Genomic DNA, 23,866 nt, shown 5'->3' with positions numbered 1-23,866 from the left:
TGATGACCATGTTCCCCCCCACACTCCCAGTGTATAATCAGCTTTCTCTAAACTCAACACTTTTTCACATTGCCTGCTTAACCAGAACTTAATGTCGTTTTCCGGTATTGTCTCATTTCTTACTAATATAGATACTTTAACACTTTCAATCCTCCCCCTCATGAAGAGGAAAATTGACTAAAGTAGCCTCCCTCTACTTGATCAGTTAATTTTAAGAAGCACTCCTGCATCACCCTGTTTGCCATAAAGGCCACGTCAAACTCTTTTGAGTTCACAGGGTGAATGCAGGAGTACAGTTGCCTGGCTGTAAACCCCAATGCAAAAAATTATTTCAAAAAATCAACTTTTAAAGGAGCATCCCCCTTACCATTCCATTTAAAATGTATCACCTTTCTCTTCCCAAAACCTCCCGCATCTCCTCCCTCCCCCCAAACATCTTCACCTTGTCTCACAGACAGTGGTTCGCACAGTACCTTTGCATAAGACGCAGCTCCTTCCTTTGATGTTCCACCTTTACCTGCAACAGGGACAATCGGAACAGGGAAAAACACAGGGCCAGGGGCTGAAATAGGGACAACTGCAGGCTTCACCTGTTTCCCTGGAACCACATTCTTGCTTTTATCCTTGTGTTTAAGCATTTCAGTACTTATGAGCTTTGCCGCAGCTCGCATTCTTTCTGGTACCTGTAGTTCCCCATAAACTGTATTCACCACTTCTAACTCTGCTTTAGAAAGCAAGCTTTTATCCAGCCTTATCTGGCCTTGAACTTCATCGGATTTTCCTTCATTTCCACGTTTTTTGTTTATCTCCCCATTTGCAATTTCATCTTCATTTTCCCCACTTTGTCCCTCCACCCCCCTGCAAATCCCAACTGGGCCCCCACCACCCAAACAAAATTCTGGAGCCCCCTTTGCTCTTTCCTTTCCTCCGCTGTCTGGGACACACACCTCTTGTCTGCTGCTCTCAGCCGCTTTGCAGGGCTTCACGCTGGACGGGGCTCCCGCTGATGTCACTTGTCTTCCAGCCGGGATCCCCGCATGGGTCTTTTCTGCCTCTACCGCTCTGGCCGCCACTGCTTGATCTTCCTGCTGCTTCTGCATCACCGCTGGCTCACCTTTGTCCTTGGACCCCGGCTTTCCCTCCATCTCCATAGCAACCAGGATTTCTTCCACGTCAGTGGCCACGTCACCGGGGTTCCCTCGACTTCGGCATTGGTCCACTGCTCCCGGCACCCCCTCCACACTGACGACGCATGGTATTCCTCCCTGAGGTCGCTCCTCTTGCACCGCTGTCTCCAGCTGTTCTACAGGGAAATCCTTTGTAGATGGTACTGTCATTAACCCCTGTAGCGCCGGCAAATTTTCAGTACTGTCCTTTTTATTACTTTTTTTCTCTGGCAGCTACCATTTTTCCTTTAATACGAGCATGGTATATAGTTAAGTCCTCAATTTGATTTACATACCGCTGCCTCTCCCACACTTGACTTTTATTCCTTCTTTTCTTTGCTGTCACAATACGATTGCTTATTTTCTTTGATTCCATTATCAGTTCTTGTAAGGACATCTTCGCTAATATATCCTCAGTGTCAGATGTATCTTCAGATACTGACTTCTCTGACGATTCTTACACTTCCTCCATACTGTACTCTTCTTGATTAACCCCTAACCCCCTGGTTTCTGCAGATTTCCCCCCAGGAGCTGGCTTTCCCCCAAAGGTACTCTCTACTAACTCAGGGGGCTCGGGACCCTCAGAGGATGCATCATACCATGACAATGGCTCTTGAACTTTAATAATTGCTTTTTCCACTAGCGGCACCAGCCGCTCCCCTCCGTCCTGCAGCTTCCCCCCAATCCCCTCATGGGGACCCCCGGCCTTTGCAGCATTATCCCCAGGAGCTACACTACCCCCAGGGACACCTGCTGCTAGCACAGGAAGGGGGGCTGTCCTGGACAGGGACCCTTCTCGGGATTTACCTAATTGCTGTGCCGTTCGCAGCTCCCCTTCTCCGGACAGACCCGCAGACTCCACTTTCCCTTCTACGGGCGGACCTTTCTTGGCTCCAGGATTATCTGTTCCCACCGCTGCGTGATTTGAGGTACCCCCCCCTCCTTTGCACGGAGGGGGTGCTTTGCCTTCCTCTTACTTTCACCGGTCCCAGGCAATCTGTTCTTGGATCCTGCAACTTTCCTTTTTCTTCCTTTGCAGCAGCTGCAGCTGCTGCAACTCGGGCAGATGTTCTGACATCCTCTTTCTTTTTTACTTTAGCTGGGGAGGCCGGCAGGACCCCCCGCTTCTTCATTCTGGTAATAAGGCTCCTCCAGGCACCCTCAAATGTTCAGGAATACAGGCCCCAGGCAGGGGATTCTCCTGCTGCAGCTGCCCACTCCCCAGCTCCCACAGCTGGGAGAGGGAGCGGGATCCCTCAGTTAACCAGATGGAGCCAAGGAGCTCCTGCAGACACGTTCAGACACATCCAGAACTGAGTAGTATACTGGTCACCACAATGCAGCACTGATACTGAGCACAGATATTGAGCACTGTTCAGGATACTAGAACTGACACGGAGCAGCAAGATTCAGCAATGGACTACTGTACTGTATTACTATATACTGGTCACCACAATGCAGCACTGATACTGAGCACAGATATTGAGCACTGTTCAGGATACTAGAACTGACACGGAGCAGCAAGAAACAGCAATGGACTACTGTACTGTATTACAATTTATACTGGTCACACCAATGCAGCACTGATACTGAGCACAGATATTGAGCACTGTTCAGGATACTAGAACTGACACGGAGCAGCAAGATACAGCAACGGACTACTGTACTGTACAGCTATATACTGGTCACCACAATGCAGCACTGATACTGAGCACAGATATTGAGCACTGTTCAGGATACTAGAACTGACACGGAGCAGCAAGATACAGCATTGGACTACTGTACTGTACTACTATATATTGGTCACCACAATGCAGCACTGATACTGAGCACAGATATTGAGCACTGTTCAGGATACTAGAACTGACACGGATCAGCAAGATACAGCAATGGACTACTGTACTGTACTACTATATACTGGTCACCACAATGCAGCACTGATACTGAGCACAGATATTGGGCACTGTTCAGGATACTAGAACTGACACGGAGCAGCAAGATACAGCAATGGACTACTGTACTGTACTACTATATATACTGGTCACCACAATGCAGCACTGATACTGAGCACAGATATTGAGCACTGTTCAGGATACTAGAACTGACACGAAGCAGCAAGATACAGCAATGGACTACTGTACTGTATAACTATATAAACTGGTCACCACAATGCAGCACTGATACTGAGCACAGATATTGAGCGCTGTTCAGGATACTAGAACTGACACAGAGCAGCAAGATACATCAATGGACTACTGTACTGTACTACTATATACTGGTCCCCACAATACAGCGCTGATACTGAGCACAGATATTGAGCACTGTTCAGGATACTAGAACTGACACGGAGCAGCAAGATACAGCAATGGACTACTGTACTGTACTACTATATACTGGTCACCACAATGCAGCACTGATACTGAGCACAGATATTGAGCACTGTTCAGGATACTAGAGCTGACACAGTAGCAAGATTCAGCAATGGACTACTATACTGTACTACTATATACTGGTCACCACAATGCAGCACTGATACTGAGCACAGATATTGAGCACTGTTCAGGACACTAGAAGTGACACAGAGCAGCAAGATACAGCAATGGACTACTGTACTGTACTACTATATACTGGTCACCACAATGAAGCACTGTTACTGAGCACAGATATTGAGCACTGTTCAGGATACTAGAACTGACACAGAGCAGCAAGATACAGCAATGGACTACTGTACTGTACTACTACATACTGGTCACCACAATGCAGCACTGATACTGAGCACAGATATTGAGCACTGTTCAGGATACTAGAACTGACACGGATCAGCAAGATACAGCAATGGACTACTGTACTGTACTAGTATATACTGGTCACCACAATGCAGCACTGATACTGAGCACAGATATTGGGCACTGTCCAGGATACTAGAACTGACACGGAGCAGCAAGATACAGCAATGGACTACTGTACTGTACTATTATATACGGGTCACCACAATGCAGCACTGATACTGAGCACAGATACTGGGCACTGTCCAGGATACTAGAACTGACACGGAGCAGCAAGATACAGCAATGGACTACTGTACTGTACTATTATATACGGGTCACCACAATGCAGCACTGATACTGAGCACAGATACTGGGCACTGTCAGGATACTAGAACTGACACGGAGCAGCAAGAAACAGCAATGGACTACTGTACTGTACTACAATATACGGGTCACCACAATGCAACACTGATACTGAGCACAGATGTTGAGCACTGTTCAGGATACTAGAACTGACACGAAGCAGCAAGATACAGCAATGGACTACTGTACTGTACTACTATATACTGGTCACCACAATGCAGCACTGTTACTGAGCACAGATATTGAGCACTGTTCAGGATACTAGAACTGATACAGAGCAGCAAGATACAGCAATGGACTACTGTACTGTACTACTATATACTGGTCACCACAATGCAGTACTGATACTGAGCACAGATATTGAGCACTGTTCAGGATACTAGAACTGACACGGAGCAGCAAGATACAGCAATGGACTACTGTACTGTACTACTATATACTGGTCACCACAATGCAGCACTGATACTGAGCACAGATATTGGGCACTATAGAGGATACTAGAACTGACATGGAGCAGCAAGATACAACAATGGCTACTGTACTATACTACTATATTCTGGTCACCACAATGCAGCACTGATACTGAGCACAGATATTGGGCACTGTTCGGGATACTATAACTGATACAGAGCAGCAAGATACAGCAATGGACTACTGTACTGTACTACTATATATACTGGTCACCACAATGCAGCACTGATACTGAGCACAGATATTGAGCACTGTTCAGGATACTAGAACTGACATGGAACAGCAAGAAACAGCAATGGACTACTGTACTGTACTACTATATCCGGGTCACCACAATGCAACACTGATACTGAGCACAGATGTTGAGCACTGTTCAGGATACTAAAACTGACACAGAGCAGCAAGATACAGCAATGGACTACTGTACTGTACTACTATATAGACTGGTCACCACAATGCAGCACTGATACTGAGCACAGATATTGAGCGCTGTTCAGGATACTAGAACTGACACGGAGCAGCAAGATACAGCAATGGACTACTGTACTGTACTACTATATACTGTCACCACAATGCAGCACTGATACTGAGCACAGATATTGAGCACTGTTCAGGATACTAGAACTGACACGGAGCAGCAAGATACAGCAATGGACTACTGTACTGTACTACTATATACTGGTCACCACAACGCAGCACTGATACTGAGCACAGATATTGAGCATTGTTTAGGATACTAGAACTGACACAGAGCAGCTAGATACAGCAATGGACAATTGAACTGTAGTATACTGGTCACCACAATGCAGTACTGATACTGAGCACAGATATTGAGCTGATATTTAGCTGATATTGGGCTATTCAGGCAGAGAACGTAGTCATGTCCTTTCCGCTCAATGTACAATGCACGAGTGAAAATGTCGGCGACGTGTTGCTCTTTATATGGAATACGAATCCCGCGAGAATCTGACAGCGGGATGATGATGTTTTGCCTCATTTGGGTTTTGCGAGTAAGGCAGGAAGAACCAAGGCTGTCTCAGACCCATATAAACCACGTGAAGTAGGAGAGGGTTCGGATCTCGACGAACCGAACCCGATCATTTCTAATCCTAACCCAAAATTAGGTTTACTACACTTGCTACCGGAAATTATTTCTCCCTCTGACAGATATGTAATGGGTCATATACTGTATTAGCTTCTGTAAAGCTTCTCCTAGCATGAAATTGGCATACGCCTTTAATTTCTTCATTTACCAAGGTCGAAATCGCTGTGCAATCTCACTTTGAATTTGAAATACCAGGTGCCCCTTACTCTAGCTCCCTGGCGAGGGCTCCCCTCCTAACAAAATTGTCTGCTTGGAGCAATTACAAAATATAACAATCCCTCTATTTCAGAGGTTCCCAAATGCAGCCCTCAAGGCACCCCAATGGTCTTAGTTTTAAATGTATCCATTCCTGGCCACAGGTGGCTTAATTAGCACCTTAGTCAATTTGCTTAAACCATCTGTGTTGAGCCATGGCTATACCTAAAACCTGGACTGTTGGGGTGCCTTGAGGACCGGGTTTGGGAACCTCTGCTCTAAATATTAGCTACAAGGTGGTTCACTGTTAATGTGAATTTGTTGGTTGGTATGATGTACAGATGGAGCCACGCTAGTTATGGCTCTGTCTGTGCCTAGGCGCGCCCGCCTAGACATGCCTAGGACTCAGACGTATCCATCCCCGGCTGGGCGCGAGTGCCCATGATGGAGACGCGTCCCATTCACTAAAATGGGAAAGCGTCTCCATCCAGGTGGGCGCGCTAGCCCAGACGGAGAAGCTCTCCTATTCTATGAATGGGAGACTGTCTCTGTGCACTCTTGGTATTTATTTATTATTATTTATTAGCAGTTTCTTATATAGCGCAGCATATTCCGTTCGCTTTACAATTAGAACAACAGTTATAGAACAAAACTGGGCAAAGACAGACAGACAGAGGTAGGAAGGCCCTGCTCGCAAGCTTACAATCTATAGGGAAATAGGCATTGATACACAAGGATAGATGCTACCTGTTACATAATGGTTCCCCAGATTGCTAGGTTCTTAATGGGTTGTATGATATGATCACCCAGCAATGTTGGAAGACAAAATGTGAGGTTATGTGGACTGTACAGTGGGGATGTAACTGGATAGGGAAGCATTAAAGGTTATGTGGGTGGGTCTGAAATTTGGTAGGCTTGTCTGAAGAGATGAGTTTTGAGGGAACGTTTAAAGGTTTGGAGACTAGAGGAGAGTCTTATTGTGCGTGGGAAGGCATTCCACGGAGTGGGTGAAGCCCAGGTAAAGTCCTGTAATTTTGAGTGGGAACAGGTAATACATGTGGATGAGAGACACAGATCTTGTGCAAAGTGGAAAGGTCTGGTAGGGAGATGTTTTGAGTGAGGAGATGTATGATGGTGCAGTTTGGTTAATAACCTTGTATGTAAGTAAAAGTATTTTATATTTGACACGGTAGAATACCGTTAACCAATGGAGGGACTGACAGAGTGGATCAGCAGATGAAGAATGTCTGGCGAGGAAGATTAGCCTCTCAGCTGCAATTAAAATGGATTGAAGTGGTGAGAGCCTATGTTTGGGAAAACCAGTAAGGAGACTATTACAATAATCAATGCGGGAGATGATGAGTGCATGGATTAGAGTTTTTGCAGTGTCTTGTGTAAGATAAGGGCGTATTTTGGATATGTTTTTAGGGTGCATCTAACATGATTTAGAGACAGATTGTATGTGTGAAACAAAGGACAGTTCAGAGTCAAGGGTGACACCTAGGCAACAAGCTTGTGGGGTAAGGTGGATAGTTGCATTGTCAATAGTTATGGAGATATCAGGTTGGTAACTACTCTTAGCTGGTGGGAAAATAATTCTGTTTTGAAAATGTTGAGTTTGAGGTGGCGAGATGACATCCAAGATGAAATGGCAGACAGGCATCCAGTGACACGAGCCAATACAGATGGTGACAAATCTGGGGAGGATAGGTAGATTTGAGTATCATCAGTGTACAAATGATACTGAAATCCGACGGAGCTGATTAGTTTACCAAGAGAGGAGGTATAGATTGAGAAAAGCAGAGGGCCTAAGACTGAGCCTTGCGGTACTCCAACTGATAGAGGTAGAGAAGAGGAGGTAGAATCAGAGAAGTGAACACTGAAAGAGCAATTAGATAGGTAGGATGAGAACCAAGTAAGGGCTGTGTCCTGAAGACCTAGGGATTGTAGTGTTAGTATGAGTAGAGAGTGGTCAACAGTGTCAAAACAGCAGAGAGATCTAGAAGAATAAGTAGTGTGTAATGGCATTTTGATCTAGCAGTGACTAGATCATTCACTACTTTGGTCAGTGCCGTCTCTGTGGAGTGTTGGGCACGAAAGCCTGACTGAAGTGGGTCCAATAAGTTGTGGGAGTTAAGAAAGTGTGTAAGGCGAGAGTAGGCAAGTCTCTCAAGTAGCTTGGAGGGACTGGGTAGCTGAGAAATGGGACGGTAGTTAGGGTCAGAGTTGTGTTTTTTTAGAATGGGAGTAATCACTGCATGTTTAAACAGAGAAGGGAAGATACCAGTAGAGAGAGACATTACAGATTTTAGTTAAGGTTGGGATAAGCACAGGAGACAAAGTTTTACTGACCTGTGAGGGTATAGGATCAAGAGGAGAGGTAGTGGAGTAGGAGGATGAAAATAATGTTGATACTTCATCTACACTTGTGGGATCAAATTAAGAGAAAGTGCCAGAGGGTTCAGGTAGGGAATTGAGCAGGCCATTGGCTGAGTTAGAGCATACCATTTCATTTCGGATTTTATCAATCTCATCCTTGAAGTAGGAAGAAAGTTCTTGTGCACTGATAGTAGCTAGTGGGGGAGGTGATGGAGGGTAAAGAAGTGATTTAAATGTATTAAAAAGTCGCTTGGGGTTGGTGGCATGATAAGAGATGAGAGTTTGGAAATAGGTTTGTTTGGCAGTTTCCAGGGCCTGATGATAGGAGTGGTAGGTAGTCTTATATGTGAGAAAGTCACTTGGATTCAGAGCTTTCCGCCACTGACGTTCTACTTTATGTGACAGTTTTTATAGGTGTCTTGTTGATTTAGAGTGCCATGGTTGGCATCTAAGCCTACGTGGAGTGTGATGGGTAGCTGGAGCCACTTCATCAAGGGCAATCTCTAGGGTCTGGTGCAGGTGGGATACAGCAGTGTCAGGTGTGGTGAATGTAGAGATTGGTGAGAGTAGTTGTTGCAGAGAAGTGGAAAGCTGTTAAAAAATTATATTATTAGTATTTCTACGGGTTAGAGGAGGCTTGGTTTCAGTGTTCTAGAATTTAAAGTAATAGAGATTGTGAAGGTGATCAGGTTGTGATCAGAGAGAGGGAAAGGACTGTTAATGAATTCGGAAACTGAGCAGAGCCTGGAGAACACAAGATCAAGGCAGTGGCCCTCCTGGTGAGTAGAGGAGTTGGACCATTGGGTTAGGCCAAGAGAGGAGGTTAGAGAGAGGAGTTTGGATGCATGAACAGACTGTGGACTGTCAAGAGCTATATTGAAATCACCCATAATGATGGTGGAGATATCAGAGGATAAGAAGTGTGGGAGCCAGGCAGAAAAATCTTCTAGAAATTGTTGTTTAGGTTGCCCAGGAGGGCGATAGATAGCTGCAACACGCAGAGAGAAGGGGATGAAAATCCTGATAGAGTGAACTTCAAATGATGTGAATGCAAGTGATGGAACCTGAGGTAGAACAGTGTATGTGAAAAACTGTGACAGTAAGATTCCAACCCCGCCACCTTTACTATTATTAGGCCTAGATGTGTGTGTGTGTGTGTGTGTGTGTGTGTGTGTGTGTGTGTGTGTGTGTGTGTGTGTGTGTGTGTGTGTGTGTGTGTGTGTGAAGTGGAAACCACCGTGTGACAGTGCTGCAGGGGATGCAGTGTCTGATTGTGTGAGCCATGTTTCTGTTATAGCCAGCAGATTAAAGTTGTGTTGTATCTTGGAATAATTGCATACCATAAAATATAATAATGTATTTGTACATACTTTCTTTTTATTGTATTTATTTTCTAACATTTATGTTTCATATGCACCTTATACACACAGCCTAAAGGTAATTTTAGCCAATATTTTAAATAACTTTGTGCATTAAACAAAGTGTGTGTACATTCACACAATTTATTTAAGTTTCATATACACCTAATACACACAGCCTGAAGGTCATTTAATACAATATTTTAATAACTTTGTGTATTAAACAAAGTTTGTATACATTGAGCCATCAGAAAACAAAGGTTTCACTATCTCGCTCTCACTCAAAAAATTCTGTATTTCGGAATAGTCTGTATTTCGGAATATTTGGATATGGGATACTCAACCTGTATATCTTTTTCCGTTATAAATTTATCTACCCTATTTTTAAACGCATTGACTGAGTCCGCCATTATAACCTTCTCTGGCAGTGTATTCCATATTCTTATTGCCCTCACAGTGAAGAATCCCTTCCTGCACCGAGTATGAAATTTTCTCTCCTCAAGCCTTAGCGGGTGTCCACGCGTTTTGTGCAGAGGACTCTTAATAAACAAATCACCGGAAAGCTCCACATATTGTCCCTTTATATATTTGTAAATATTAATCACATCTCCTCTTAGTCATCTCATGTCTAGTGTAAACATATCTAACCTAGGAAGCTTCTCCTCAAATTCCAGTGTCTCCAACCCCTTAATCAATGTGGTAGTTCGTCTCTGAATCTTTTCAAGTTCTAATATGTCTCTTTTATAGTGTGGTGCCCAGAACTGTACACAATACTCAAAATGCGGCCGTACCATCGACTTGTACAGTGGCAGGATTACACTCTCATCCCTTGTCTCAATTCCCCTTTTCATGCATGCTAACACCTTATTTGCTTTTGTTGCTACACTTTGACATTTTGTGTTGCTGCTAAATATATTATCAATGAACACCCCCAAATCTTTCTCTAATACCATTTACCCTATATTTTACCCATTTAATTGGTAGGTTGCATGTTTATCCTTAGTCCCAAAGTGAATAAAATTTTTCCACATTAAACCTCATACACCATTTGTTGCCAAACTTACAGTTTAAATAACTCACTCTGAAGAGACTCCATATCCACATGTTACTTGAATACCCTACATATTTTAGTATCGTCTGCCAAAATTGACACTGTGCTTTCTAGTCCTTCTCCTAGATCATTTATAAATATGTTAAACAATAGTGGCCGCAGCACAGAACCCTGCGGTATTCCACTGATTACTTTAGCCAAGGTGAAAAACATCCCATTAACCACCACTTTTTGTTTCCTGTTATCAAGCCAATTACTCACCCATGTACAAATAGTGTCTCCTATACCAAGCTCCCTAAATTTTAAAATCAGCATCCTGTGAGGCACTGTGTCGAAAGCTTTTGCAAAATCTAGATAGACCACATCTACTGCGTTACCCTGCTCGAGATTGTAGCTTAGTATCTCATAGAAGCTAATCAAATTAGTTTGGCATGACCTATTTCTCACAAAACCATGCTGGTTCTTGTTAATAGCATGGGAGTTCTCCAAGTAATCCTGTACGCTGTCCCTTAGTATACTTTCCAATAGTTTCCCCACTATTGATGTCAGACTAACTGGTCTATATTTACCAGGATGAAGTTTAATACCCTTTTTAAATATTGGGACAACACCCGCTATAGGCTAGTCCTTTGGAACCATGCCTGATGTAAGTGAATCAGTGAAACTCAGATACAGTGGCCTTGCTATTTCAGCATTTAGCTCCATCAAAACCCTAGGATGAAGTTCATCTGGACCAGGAGATTTATTAGTAAATTTTTTTTATCACTCACGGACTACTTCCTCAGCCAGATAAGTATTAAGCAATGGGCCTTTATCATCCTTTTCCCTCCCTTTTTTATTTCTGCACCCTCTTCCCATCCTATGTCTGTGTAATCTTTGACATATACTAATATAACTTTAAATTTTAAAAGTGACAGGATCTGATTGGTTGGTAGTTTCTCTCTCCACTTTATCTCTCTTCAAGGCTTACTACATCAGTAAAACATAATTTACATGAATGATAGACAGAAACTCTGAATAGACCACCTGTAAGTGTATTCATAAACATGGCTTAATGGATGATGCATTCTACTTAAATTGTCTTTTTTCCAATCAATTGATTTTTTAGGTGCAGCCTTACCTCTTTCATAAGTGCTGTAAGAGCTCCTGACAGATCACCAGATTCAATCTCAGTGGATGGATGGAAAGCATGGTCAGCAAGGCAGCCATTGGCCTTGAGCACTCTAGTTGCTTCATGGACAAATTTGTCAACCTCGAACCAATGAGCAGCGAGACCGGCATGCACCAGGTCCACAGAGGCATCTTTCAGTGGTAACTTCTCAGCTTGCCCTATGCTAGATAGAATTTGTGATGTCATTGATGCGGTCTAGTTTTGTTATAGTTTGTAATATCTGGATGGTTGAATGCCTGTATGACACTTACATGTAGGACACATTATTTGCTGAAGTACATCTTCTGGCCAAATTTATTTGAGATTTACCGGTGTCTATTCCCAGAACCTTCTTGAAGTGAGGAGCTAGAGGCAAAGTGTACCGGCCTGTCCCACAGCCAACATCCAGCGCCATTTCAGGAGATTGACCTTTCTGCTAAGAAGAGTGGCAGAGTACATTAAATACAGATCTGTTGCTCTCCATGGGGCAGATGTACTGTACTAAAACTTGGAGTGAGATAAAATGCCATCCATATGTAGGGAAAAAGAGACTCTCTTTTTTGGGGGGCACTCTTGTTATTACTAAAAGTTTCATTTTATTCATTAAAATCAAAAAGTACTATAACCACATACAAAGAAAAACATCACATATAACATACTGTAAAATGAAAATTAAGAAATGTATTTTACTCCAAAGAATATATGCTTAAACTAAGCGGTAAGTGAGTCACTGTATCACAGGGCGGGTGAGGCGGCCGCCGTGCTTACCTCTCCGCTGCGCGCTGGGTCTCCGAGGCGGTCTCCGGTGGTTTCCGGCTATCAGTGTGCGTCCCTCCGGGCCGCGGGCGCCGCCATTGTGCCTGGCGTCCATGTGGGTGGTGTGGGCCAATGGCGCGACCCGAAGCTTCCTCCAACCAGAGCCAGGGCGGGCAATTCAAAAGGAGGCACTGGGCAAGGTTCCAGCGCCTGAGTATCGTCGCTATCAAGTTGCTCCCAGGCTCACGCTGCTCGTGAAGTGTGTAATTCATCCACCGGCACTGATCACCTATGGAGACGTTTCCCGTCTCCACCAGTGGACTCTTCCCAAGATTAGAGGCGGCTCCAGTCAGCGCTAGTAGATAGCATTGTCATCCGCTATTAGCGGTTACCATCACTTATGTGGATCATTCCATCTTCCATCACAGGACTTTCACTGTTATCAACAGCGGCTCCAGTCAGCACGACTGTATAGCTTCTCTCTACTATTAGCGACTCCGGCCAGCACTACTGCACGGCACTTCTCTGCTATAAGTGGATCCAGCTAACGCTACCGCACAGTGCTTCTCCGCTATTAGCGGCTACCAGCTGCTCCAATCAGCGTCTCTGTACATCACTTCTTCCTTTTGTGGGCATCATAACGGATTTACACCAGCCCACAGGTGAATATAAGGAGCAGCTTTAGTCAGTCCAATTGTGCTCTGTTCCTCTCCCTTATTATTATATCATCGGGCACCTTAGAGGACTCCACCGAGGATGCTTGGTGTCGCCAGCCCAGGAGAGGTAATATTGTATCCACATGCTAATTCTTACATTAATTTGTTGACTGGGACTTCCATTATTTATTAATGATTAAGTGCATGTTGCCTCTGCACTTACACAGACTTTGAAGTTTCCTCTACTGCTCATATAGAGGGAAATCCCTGGAGTGATACATTATAACTGATTAGATACATCAGTGCCACAATCTCTGAACAATGGGGCTAATTCTGAGTTGATCGCAGCAGAAATTCTGTTAGCAACTGGGCAAAACCATGTGCACTGCAGGGGAGGCAGATATAACATGTGCAGAGAGAGTTAGATTTGGGTGTGGTGAGTTCAATCTGCAATCTAATTTGCAGTGTAAAAATAAAGCAGCCAGTATTTACCCTGCACAGAAATAAAATAACCCACCCAAATCTAACTCTCTCTGCAAATGTTATATCTGCCACACCTGCAGTGCACATGGTTTTGCCCAGTTGCTAACAGAATTCCTGCTGCGATCAACTTGGAATTACCCCCAATATTACCATTGTAAATTGTATTGAGTTAACACTACATAAAAGAGATGTTATCTTATCCTGTGGATATTTTTTATTGAAAATACTTATGGTGTCTCAGAGTACATATATATTTTTCCTTTATTTATTGACATATTGCATACATGGGGGGTCATTCCGAGTTGATCGCACGCAAGCTGCTTTTAGCAGCATTGCACATGCTAAGTCACCGCCTACTGGGAGTGAATCTTAGCTTCTTAAAATTGCGAACGAAAGATTCTCAAAATTGCGATTACACACCTCTTAGCAGTTTCTGAGTAGCTCCAGACTTACTCGGCATCTGCGATCAGTTCAGTCAGTTTCGTTCCTGGTTTGATATCACAAACACACCCAGCATTCGCCCAGACACTCCTCCGTTTCTCCAGCCACTCCCGCGTTTTTCCCAGAAACGGTAGCGTTTTTCCGCACACACCCATAAAACGTCCAGTTTCCGCCCAGTAACACCCACTTCCTGTCAATCATATTACGATCACCAGAACGATGAAAAAGCCGTGCGTAAAAATCCTAACTACATAGCAAATTTACTGCGGACATTGCGCATGCGCGTTAGCGATTGATCGCTCCGTTGCGAAAAAAAAAAACAACGAGCGATCAACTCGGAATGACCCCCACGGTTTTTTATTGTTTTATTATAGCAAATAAATAACCTTTATATTAAGATATTATCAGTTCTCCACATGTATGGTTTATTATAACACCATAAGCGCAGCCTTTTTCTTTTTTCTTTATTGCTTGATTCCTTAAAGGCATCTACACAGTGCCTTTTTCTGGCAGCGCTTTGGCGCTATTTCTATTTGCATTTTTTATCCTAGGCACTTTAAGCAGTGGTTTTCTTTGGTTTTAATGTTATATTGTATGCATACCCTTTTAATATCAAATATATACATCGCTGAGCGTTGGACCTCAACCTATGTGTGCGCATGCTTGTTTTCTCTTGAGGGATGTAGTGTTTGCGATGTACAGCGCACTTCTATCAAATATGGTAATAAGATGCGCCTTGTGTCTGCAGCATATATTAACGCTGGCATTTTAAGTATTTATTAGAAATAATCTAGACATTCTCAGGCTGGACACTCTGAGCCCCCTCCTGGGGCTGGACACTCTGAGCCCTCTCCTGGGGCAGTGGCCTTCGGAACCCCCTCCAGGGTAGTGGTCTTCGGAACCCACTCTGGGGTAGTGGCCTTCAGAACACCCTACGGGGCAGTTGCCTTCGGAACCCCCTCTGGGGGCAGTGGCCTTTGGAACCCCCTCTGGGGTCAGCACCTAAGACTCTCGCTGGGACCAGATTGTCAGACTCTCTCACCGGGAACAGATCATCTGACTTTTTCACAGAGGCCAGACCATCAGATTCTCTCTCTGGGGCCGGACCATGGGACTCCCTCTATGGGACCGGACCATCGGACTCTCTCTCTGGGGCTGGACCATCGTACTCCCTCTCCGGGGCCAGACCTTCAGACTCCCTCTCTGGGTCAATAATTATCAAGGCTTCTGCCGGGGTTATGGCCTTCTGGACTTTTTCTGAAGCTATGACCTTCAGAACCTCAACTAAAGTTATGCCTCTTGAGTCCCTTCCTGGGGAAGCGACCTCTAGAACCCCTCCTGGGGCTGTATCTCTTGAGACCCCACCTGGGGATATTGCTTCAAAAACCTCTTCTGGGGTTGGGCTGCACGGGTTCCCTTCTGGATCTATGGCTTTAGTTACCCTTTCTGGGGTTACGCCTTTCAAGTCCCTAACTGGGGTAACAGCTTCTGAGACCCCTTCTGGGATTAACACCTGAACCATTATTTCTGAAGCCCCTCTTGGACCCTGAGCATTGGGTACCGCTCCTAGACCCTGAGCATCGGGCACTGCTCCAGGACCCTGAGCATCAGGCACCGATCCAGGACCCTGAGCATCAGGCACCGATCCAGGACCCTGAGCATCAGGCACCAATCCAGGACCCTGAGCATCGGGCACCGGGACCCTAAGCATCTGGCACCGCACCAGGACCCTGAGCATTGGGCACCGCTCCAGGACCCTGAGCATCAGGAACTGCTTCAGGACCCTGGGCATCGGGCACTGCTTCGGGACCCTGGGCATCGGGCACCACTCCTAGACCCTGGGCAACAGGCTCCGCTCCTAGACCCTGGGCATGAGGCACTGCTCCTAGACCCTGGGCATCAGGCACCGCTCCTAGACCCTGGGCATTGGGCACTGCTCCTAGACCCTGGGCATCAGGCACCGCTTCAGGACCCTGAGATTACACTACTGGGGTTTGCAACTCTGATTCAACAGGAAAGTCAAAAAATTATAGAAACATTCTCCTTTGATTCCTGAATTTATAATGGGGCTCCCTAGCACAAGGACCACAATTATAGGACTGAGTGCTTTTTAGTGTGGGTTTCATGACAAGTACCTATGCCACAGTTGAGACAGAAGTATGTCTTGATTCCTGACTCAATTTGGCCAGAGGGCAGACCTTGTCACCACATTTAGTCTTGCGCAACTCACAGGTCTGCAGATAGTGGCCTAAACGCCCACAATATAGGCATAAATTCAAGTTTCTGTGACGCTGATGCTCCTCTTTTGAGAGCCTGAGCCACAGGAAAGTTTTAAACCTTTTCTCTTCAACCAAATCTGAGGATTCTCTTGTCACAATATTGTGAGCAAGAGTCTCTTTAGAGGTAGATGAACTCTTAACAAATTCGGGCAAGATAAGCAAAATTTTGGTCAGAAAGTTTTGCAGTTGCTTTAAGGATTGCTGCAAAACTTCCAGCCACTCAGGTTTCAAGGCACTGAAAGCAGAGTTCAGGGCTGAGAGAGATGCCTGCAGGGCTTGCATAGTTGGCACAGGTGGATTTCAGGCTAGACAGACTAGACTGGACAAGACAAGGCTGGACTGGATTTTGAACTAGACAAGACAAGACTGGACTGGATTCTGAACTAGACAAGACAAGGCTGGACTGGATTCTGGAATGGACTGGAGTAGACTAGAGTGGATTCTGCACTGGACTGGATAATACCAAAAAAGAAAACTACTCTGTTTAGTTTCGTTTTTTGTTGTATGGCCTGTGATACTGTTATGTTTTCTATACTTGGAACCCAGGAGATAGGGTAGCAGCAGAAAAGTTCCAAGTACATATGCGTGAAGCGGTGACAGAACTGGGGTACGCAGCAATACCTAATGGAAAACCCTGACTCCATTGTTCTTCCCTAGTGGTCGATTAATGCCTGCGAGACTATGGTTTCCTGGGCCCATGGCAGCCGCGTTTGAACGGGCGAATTAGGTCTGCCCAAACTCCGATACACCCCGATCTTAGTAGGTGACAAGGCGTTAACCGAGACAGAGAAAAAACAAGGGGAAAACTAAGACAGACACAAAAGCAAAAAGGGAAACTACAGAAAACAAACTAATTCATGTGCAGCGCGGCCATCAAGACAAAATCGTAACCAAAGTAATGCTGCCCAAATGCCAAATACAAATCCGTCGTAGTTTGGCAAGGACAACAGTAGCAGAACCTCCGCAGAAAACACAATGGCAAGATGATTAAAATAATACGGCTGTACTCACGACACCACGGAAGGTGCGCGCAGGAAACGACCAGAAGCCCTGAGGCTTCGGATACCAGACCACTCCACTGAAAGACAAACTCGGAGGACAGCAGGAAACGATCTCTCATACCGTACTCTAGAAACTGGACACAGGTCACTGGAGTACACAAGCTGGATGCAGGAACACACCAGAAGCAGAAAGACAGGCTCCACTGTAAACTGCTGACAGGGACCAGGAACAAGCTTGCAGGAAGCTAACCAAGAACTGGAACATACAGGTATCATAGCAAACGTCAATCACCGGCCCTGGACTACAGGGCTAGCTGGGTAAAATGGGAAGTACGTCCCAATCAGGATGGCTGGAAGCCAGGCACAAGGTAATGGCCAAAATTCTGGCAGGTGAGGTTACACAGACAAGAGCCAGACTGCAGTACACAGACTCACCACATAATGACCAAATATCTGACAGGTGAGGCTTAACACATAGAAAACAGGCTGCAGTTACACAGACTCACCACCGGTGGCCAACAAGAGTCTTCTAAACAAGTACAAGAGAAATCCTGGCATGCAAACAGAACTATAACATAAAATTCATGAACAGAAAGCAAACAGAAATGAACCACTGCTTGTGGTTCATAACAGTACCCACTCCTTAAGGGTGGACTCTGGACACCCCATAAAAGCCAAGGGGAACAGAAACAGAACTATAACATAAAATTAATGAATAGAAAGCAAATAGGAATGAACCACTGCTTTCTGCTCCAGTAGTAGTTTCCAGTTGTGCCCAGCCTTCATAATGCTGCATGAGGAAGACCTACATCCGGCCGTACTTATTTCGACCCAGCTACGGTTCCTCTTCCTGACCATCGGAGGAATCCCAGAGTACCCAACTCTCCTGTCCCAGGTCTGTGACAGAATACTCAGGCCCAATGGACTCGGAGGATCGGAACGCAGAGGCAAGTGTCATACAGAGTTTGGTTTCCCGTGTACAGAGTCAGGAGGTGGCACATGGTCAGGTGATGCAGTATCTCCAGGAGTTGTCTGGTCATCTGGATCAAATTCAAGCATCTTTGGCTTCGGTGGTTCTGGGTGCCACTCCAGTTTCTGCTCCAGTAGTAGTTTCCAGTAGTGCCCTGCCCTCAGCAGCAGTCAGGTCACGTCTCCAGCTTCCTACTCCATCCCGCTATAACAGAGATTCAAGACATTGCCGCGGGTTCTTAAACCAGTGCGAGATGCACTATGAACTGCTCTCACATATCTTTCCCACGGATCGAACCAAAGTGGCATACATAATTTCCCTGCTCGAGGGTTCAGCATTGGATTGGGTATCTCCATTGTGGGAACGTTCTGACCCACTAGTCTCCAATTACGCTGACTTCATAGCTTTTTTCTAAAGAATTTTTGATGAGCCTGGCAGGTCCACCGCAGCTTCTACCAAATTGCTACGTGTTCGTCAAGGCTCTCATTCCGTAGGGCAGTACGTAGTCCAATTCCAGACTATTGCTTCGGAATTATGCTGGAATAACAAAGCTCTCAAGGCTGCCATCTGGAGTGGGCTCTCGGACCACCTTAAGGATGAGCTGGTCACCAGGGATCTAGCTGATCAACTAGAAGAGTTCATCTCGCTCTGCGTCAAAGTAGATCTCCACATGCGGGAGCGTGGTGGTGAGCGTAGCCGGTTGGATCAGCCTAGGTTCCAGTCTCTCCCTCCCAGACAAGCAGCATCACCAAGTCTGGATGAACCCATGCAGATTAATCGGTCACGGTTGTCTCCTGAAGAACGCCAGCGTCGTTGTGAGGGAAAACTTTGCCTCTACTGTGGAGCCATGGATCATGTTATTAAGTTCTGCAAGTCACGTCCAGGAAACGGGCAAACCTAGCTTGTTCCGGAGGAGTCAAGTTGGATGCCACATCTAAATCTTCTCCAGCAGAGGACTCTCTGTATCATTGTTTTCTGAATCAGCCACTAAGTCCTTCTATGACTTGCTGGACTCCGGGGCTGCTGGGAATTTTATCTCTGCCGTTTGCGACCAGGAAATGGGTCTGAAACTGAAGTTCATCGACCAACCCATTATGCTGACTGCTATCAATGGTACCCAAGCCTCCAATGGACTCATTTCTAGTTGCACGGAGCCGACCAAGCTGCAAGTCGGAGCTCTACATCTTGAACATCAGGATTTCCTAGTGATCTCAGAGATGCCTCATGACCTTGTCCTCGGCTTACCCTGGCTCAAGACCCACAACCCCCACATCGATTGGGAGTCCTCACAAATATTCTCCTGGAGCTCCTACTGCTGTTCAAGTTGCCTCACGCCCGTTTACCCACTTCAAGTGTCCTCCAAGTCAGACAAAGAACTTATTCCGGAAGCCTATCAGGAATATGGAGACGTGTTTTATGAGCAAGCAGCCGATCAGCTGCTGCCCCATAGACGTTGGGATTGTCTAATAGATCTAATCCCTGGGAAGATGCTGCCCCGAGGTCGCACGTATTACCTGTCTTTACCGGAGACCCAAACCATGACAGATTATATCAAGTCAAATCTCCAAAAAGGTTTAATTTGTCCTTCTACCTACCCAGCTGGAGCTGGTTTCTTTTTCGTAAAGAAAAAGAACAGGGGGTTAAGACCATGTATAAACTATCGTGGGTTGAATGATATCACCATTAAGATTAGATACCCGTTCCCATTGATCATGGAGTTATTCGATAAGGTTCACAGAGCCCACGTTTTCACGAAGCATGACTTGAGGGGAACATATAATCTCATAAGCATCAGACAGGGGGATGAGTGGAAGACCGCTTTTAATACCAGGGACGGGCATTATGAGTATTTGGAAATGCCGTTTGGCCTCAGTAATGCTCCTGCCGTCTTTTAGGGATTCGTGAATGAGATCTTTCGAGACATGCTATACCAGAGCATAGTGGTCTACTTGGACGACAATCTGATCATCTCCAGAAACCTCTGCGTAACCAATTCCTTTCCTTTCCGTTATATCATCTCGGGCACAGAACTTTGCATGGATATGGAAAAGGATAAAGCCATCCGGGACTGGACTCAACCACTCTCCTTGAAAGCGGTGCAAAGATTCCTGGGCTTTGCAAACTATTACAGGAAATTCATAAAGGAGTTCTCCACCATTGTGGCACCCATTACCGCTTCGACCAAGAAAGGCTACAATCCGAGTCTGTGGTCTCCCGAAGCCGTGGAAGCATTTTCTCAGTTGAAATCGGCCTTTATGTCTGCTCTGGTGCTTGAGCAGCCAAATCTTGAGAAGACTTTTTTCTTGGAAGTCGACGCATCATCAGTTGGTGTCGGAGCTGTCCTCTCGCCGTACTCCTCTGATGGGAAATTGCATCCGTGTGATTACTACTCCCGAAAGTTTTTGCCTGCAGAACGAAACCATTCCATAGGAGACCAGGAGCTTTCGACAATAAAATCTGTCTTGGAGGAGTGGAGATATTTATTGGAGGGTGCTAAACATCTTATTACCATCTATACCGACGAGAAGATCTTGTTCTACATCAAGACCGCTCAATGTCTGAATCCACACCAAGCTAGATGGGCACTCTTTTTCGCTCCGTTTTTATTTGTTATTAAGTACCGGGCCGGTACTTTAAATGCTAAAAGCTGATGCCTTGTCTTGCTCTCTAACCACCTCCGATTAAGAGAATTTGGTTGAAAAGAGTCTAATTCTCAGTCCTGTCTCCATCTCCGCAGCTCCCACCTCCCTAGGTCTTCCTCCTGGAAGTTCGTCCGTTCCGGCTGAGCTGCGCCCGAAATTGTTACAGTGGGCTCATATCTCCAAGTTTTCCGGACACCCAGGGGCACAAAAAATGTTTGAATTCTTACAAAGGACTTATTGGTGGCCCACCATGAGGAAAGGTATACAGGATTATGTCAGTTCCTTCCCTCAATGTACCCAACACAAGATCCTTCGTCTACCTCCTGCCGGGTTACTTCGTCCTTTGTCTTTTCCTAGAAGACCCTGGACCCATATCTCTATAGACTTCATCACTGAATTACCCTTTTCAAAGGGATATAACACCGTCTGGGTGATCGTTAATCGCTTCTCGAAAATGGCACATTTTGTTCCGTTGACAGGTCTACCTACTGCTCCCAGATTGGCTCAATTGTTCGTCCGAAAATATTTTCGGTTACATTGATTACCACAGGTGGTCTCCGACCGAGGGGTACAATTCACAGCAAGATTCTGGACAGCTCTCTGTCCTGCACTACAAATTAAGCTCAAGTTTTCTTCTGCCTACCACCCACAAACCAACGGACAAACCGAAAGAGTCAACTAGGATCTAGAGACTTTCCTTCGCATTTATCTCTCTCCTGCACAGGACAACTGGGCGGAGTTGTTGCCCTGGGCAGAATTTGCCCATAATCATCAGTACCATACTTCCACTGGCGACACCCCTTTCAACATCAATTTTGGATTTCATCCACGTGTTCCAGAACTGCCACTTTTCCCTTCAGAGGATGTTCCTGCTGTAACCTCCAATCTACAGCAGTTCAGTCACATATAGAATAAGGTTCATGCTAACCTTAAGAGAATCTCCAACAGATATAAACTCTTTGCGGACAAAAAACGGCAGGCAGCTCCTAAATACAAGGTAGGCGACAGGGTATGGCTCTCCACTCGCATCCCACGTCTAAAGGTGCCCACTATGAAATTTGCTCTGAGCTTCATCAGTCCTTACCCAGTTCTGCAAGTCCTGAATCCCGTTGTCTGCAAGCTGGCTCTGCCATTTCACTTTCGAATACCAAACTCTATCCATGTTTCCCTCCTCCGTCCTCTCATCTTAAATCGTTTCCATTCACCTAGACCAACCCTGATGGAGATCAAGTTTATTCTCGACTCTCATTATTATCTTAAGAATCTGCAGTATCTGGTGGAATGGAAAGGTTTTGGATCAGAGTAGAAGAGTTGGATAAAGGCTACTGATGCTTCTGCTCCTCGTTTAGTTTGGATATTTCATTCCAAGCATCCAACGAAGCCAGGAAAGTGTCCAGGGGCCACTCCTAGAGGAGGGGGTACTACAGTATCACAGGGTGGGTACAGCGGCCACTGGGCTTACCTCTCCACCGCACACTGGGTCTCCGGGGCAGTTTCCTCTGGTGGTCTCTGCCTCCCAGCTTTCGGCGGGCATCCCTCTGGGCCGCGGGCACCGCCATTGTGCCCCGCATCCAAGTGGGTGGTGTGGGCCAATGGCGTGTCCCGAAGCTTCCTCCAATCAGAGACAGGGTGGGCAATTCAAAAGGAGGTGTTGGGCAAGGCTCCAGCACCTGAGTATCATTGCTATCAAGCTGCTCCCAGGCTCACGCTGCTCGTGGAGTGTGTTTCTCTGCTCTCACAGTGTACCAGAACTTCCAGCGTTACAGGGTGGTTTCAGTTCTCACAGTGTACTAGAACTTCCAGCATTACAGTGTGCATCTCATCTCTCCCAGAGTACCAGTACTCCCAGCGTTACAGTATGCTTCTCAGCTCTCACAAAGTACCAGTACTTCTAGCGTTACAGTGTGCTTTCAGTTCTCACAGTGTACCAGAACTTCCAGCGTTAGTGTGCTTCTCAGCTCTCCAAGAGTACCAGTACTCCTAAGCGCTACAGTGTGCTTCTCAGCTCTCACAAAGTACCAGTAGTCACAGTGATGCAGTGTGCTTCTCAGCGCTGACAGAGTTCCAGAACTTCCCACATGACAGTGTTTCGGCTCTCACTGAGCTCCAGTGCATCAGTATTCTTCAGCATTATACACAAATCATCACTCATTTCTTCATTCAGTGTTCTTCAGCATCGCTCCTAAGTAATCAATAATCTCTTCCTACAGTATTCTTCAGCCTTGTTCACAAGTCATCACTCATTTCTTTATTCAGTGTTCTTTAGCATCACTTCCAAGTCATCACTCATCTCTTCCTACAGTATTCTTCAGCCTTGTTCACAAGTCATCACTTTTCTTCATTCAGTGTTCTTCAGCATCGCTCTCAAGTCATCACTCACTTCTTCATACAGTATTCTTCAGCATCGTTTTCGAGTAATCATTTAATTTCTTCATTCAGTGTACTTTGGCATCATTATCAAGCATTAGATACCTATAACTCTGCATGAAGAAGACCTACATCCGGCCATCCTTATTTCGACCCAGCAGCTACGGTTCCTCTTCCCGACCATCAGAAGAATCCCCGAGTACCCAAATCTCCGGTCCCAGGTCTGTGACATACTGACAACTCAGAGAGCTGAGCGAAATAACTT

The 23,866-nt window shown here is 45.5% G+C and overlaps 1 protein-coding gene across 1 annotated transcript in view; it reads right to left on the bottom strand.

The window, feature by feature from the left end:
• LOC134943358 (putative methyltransferase DDB_G0268948) overlaps window positions 1-23,866 on the bottom strand; it is an 87,553-nt gene that overhangs the window by 57,320 nt on the left and 6,367 nt on the right. Inside the window, exons 2-3 of the mRNA XM_063932247.1 lie at window positions 12,279-12,442; window positions 11,977-12,190 (exon numbers count right to left, since the gene is read on the bottom strand). Coding sequence (XP_063788317.1) covers window positions 11,977-12,190; window positions 12,279-12,442 — 378 coding nt within the window. The remainder of the gene's footprint in view (window positions 1-11,976; window positions 12,191-12,278; window positions 12,443-23,866) is intronic.

The sequence above is a fragment of the Pseudophryne corroboree genome, chromosome 7, assembly GCF_028390025.1.
Source record: "Pseudophryne corroboree isolate aPseCor3 chromosome 7, aPseCor3.hap2, whole genome shotgun sequence".
In the NCBI taxonomy this organism is placed as follows: Eukaryota; Metazoa; Chordata; class Amphibia; order Anura; family Myobatrachidae; genus Pseudophryne; species Pseudophryne corroboree.
The sequence above is the reverse complement of the archived record's forward strand: the minus strand, read 5'-3'. Positions and strand labels throughout refer to the sequence as shown.